The sequence below is a fragment of the Aspergillus welwitschiae genome (genome assembly GCF_003344945.1).
Source record: "Aspergillus welwitschiae strain CBS 139.54b unplaced genomic scaffold BDQ94scaffold_179, whole genome shotgun sequence".
NCBI lineage: Eukaryota > Fungi > Ascomycota > Eurotiomycetes > Eurotiales > Aspergillaceae > Aspergillus > Aspergillus welwitschiae.
The window spans coordinates 4654-7112 of record NW_020798873.1 but is presented as its reverse complement, the minus strand read 5'-3'; the positions used below and the strand labels follow the sequence as shown (position 1 = coordinate 7112).

Here is a 2459-nt window from a genome sequence, read left to right as displayed (position 1 = left end):
TATATAATTAAAAAACTTCTGAAAATTTTTTAATTTATAATTATCTTATTTTATTACTTAACCGCGGGGGTCTTAGTAAATCAGAAATTAAATTGAATTAAAATAAATTTATAATTTATATTTTATTAACTAACTGATCTATTAAATATAAAATAATCTATATAAATTTAATCTTAAAATTATTTTTTTATATATAATAGTTTCTTTAGAAAGCAGGAGCTCCAGATCTTTATAATAATTTATAATTAAATTTTCTACTTTAAATCTTTATATTTGTATCCTAGTACAGTCTATATTAAATAATATAGATAAAAATTACTAATTATTAAATATTATTTTCTGATTCTAAGAATCTTATAAAGAATTTCTAATATTAAAATATCTTTCTATAGTTCAAGATCATAAATAATATATATATATAGCTTTATTCTCAGTAAGACCATAAATAATTAAGATAATAATATATTAAAAATAATAAATATATCATTTTTATAATATTATATTAGTTTAGTTTTATTAATCTGGAAAGCCAGGGGCTTCTCATGAAAAAAGATTTATTAATATTTATAACTAATATATTATTAATTTTAATAACGAGAGCAGATGTTCTAATAAAATTATTTATAAATTGATATCTCAGTATTCTAAAGTTAGAATTCTTGTCTGAGTAATTTAATTTTTCTTATTAAAACATTTATTTTAAACTATTATATTTTTTTTCTTAATTTTTAAATACAATTTTATTTAATATATTATAGTTAACTGAGTTCTCAGCCTTATAAGATAATATAAAATAAAATTAATTATAATAATATTAAATAATTTATTAAAAAGCTTTTTTTTATATCTAATACCTGATCAGAGAATTAAAGAAAATTTTAATAATATAATTTAATATAATTTATAAATTACAAGTCTTGCAGTATTTATAGGTCCAGTTAAAGATATAATATTTTTTATTATGAAAAAAATAGTAAATCTAGTTTTTATTAATTTTTATAAAAATTATCATTAATCTTATAATTTTCTGTGTAGTATATACAAGCAGGGTACTTATAGTAATATTAATATATATCTATTTATAATTTTAATATTTAAAATATTAAAGAATATATTAATCTTAATTTTAAATTATAATATTAAAATTACTATTATTTAATAAAATTTATGTACAGATGGCTCTACTAGCAGTATAGTTATTAATCAATTTTATTATTATGTATAAAAGATTTTTCTTAGATAATTCTCATTTAAGACTATTTTTATTTAATATATATAATATCTGTTAGAATAACAGTCTAATAATAATTTTCTATAATAAATAAGAAGATATCTCAATTATTCTTTCTATAAGCATGATTACAGTATCTAGAAAGCTCAGAAACATACTTTTCAGGGACCCATACCTGTTGTTATTTTTAGCTCTCCAGCACCTCTGCAAAAGCACGCTACCCAGCGCCTTTAGGGGTCAAAAGACCTTTAAAAGTTATATTTAACCATTATTTATGACTATCTACGTAGCCTTTTCGATATCTTTCGGTGTGGTATAGCTACAATATCGTAAAGACCTGTCAGGAAGGCTATATGGCCTTGAATAATCAACCCGACCACCATGAAAAACCTACATGTTCAAGCGAACACTCTATTAAAAAATGGGAGGCGCTACCGCCATACCAGCCAGGCTTCCTCCATACCGGCCTCCGCTCATGCCACACTCTCCGCCTATCTTCCGTCTACCTTAGTAGGTAAGGCTTGCTTCTTTTTAGATAAGACTTACTTCTTAAATCAGGCAGATTCTTACTATCTATTATTTTAAATTTATTATTATCTGAGACAGAAAATATAAATCTTAGGTAATAATTATTCCTGGTTAGAAAGACAGTGGTATTCTGATAAATTAAAAATATAAGTCTTATCTAAAAGAGAGCGGGCCTTACCTTTTAAGGTAGGCGGAAGATAGGCAGAGGGTGTGGCATGAGCGGAGGCCGGTATGGAGGAAGCCTGGCTGGTATAGCAGTAGTATCTCCCATCTTTAAATTCTATTTATTTGATTTGAAATAATATTTATTATAAAATAAAAACTAAAATACTATCAGGACCAGGCGTCTTGCGGGATATAATTAGATATAAAAATTTAAATACTTTTTATAAATAATTTTTGGTATATATAATAATAGTAAATAAAATATAGTGTACTAATACTTTACGGTATTAGTATTTTAAAAACTGTTTTTCAAATTGATTTAATTTTCTTTTCTGAATTATCTTTCATTTTGATTTTTTATTAAAATTATGTAAGGCAGATATAAATAAATTTAAAGTTATTTTTAATTTATATTTCTTATATTATCTGCCAGAATATCATAAATATATTCTTTCTTCATTTTTCTATAATATATAAGTTCTCATATTTTGGCAGATATCTGATCGGTTATATAATATAGTATATAACTATTTTT

General features: G+C 22.7%; 1 protein-coding gene across 1 annotated transcript; it reads left to right on the top strand.

The window, feature by feature from the left end:
* Positions 1-1612: 1612 nt before the first annotated feature.
* Positions 1613-1816, top strand: BDQ94DRAFT_176541 (uncharacterized protein; the record flags this gene model as incomplete). Its single annotated transcript, XM_026772717.1, has 2 exons — positions 1613-1741; positions 1790-1816. The coding sequence occupies 2 exons, from the start codon at positions 1613-1615 to the stop codon at positions 1814-1816; spliced, it is 156 nt and encodes a 51-aa protein (XP_026619246.1).
* Positions 1817-2459: the final 643 nt, after the last annotated feature.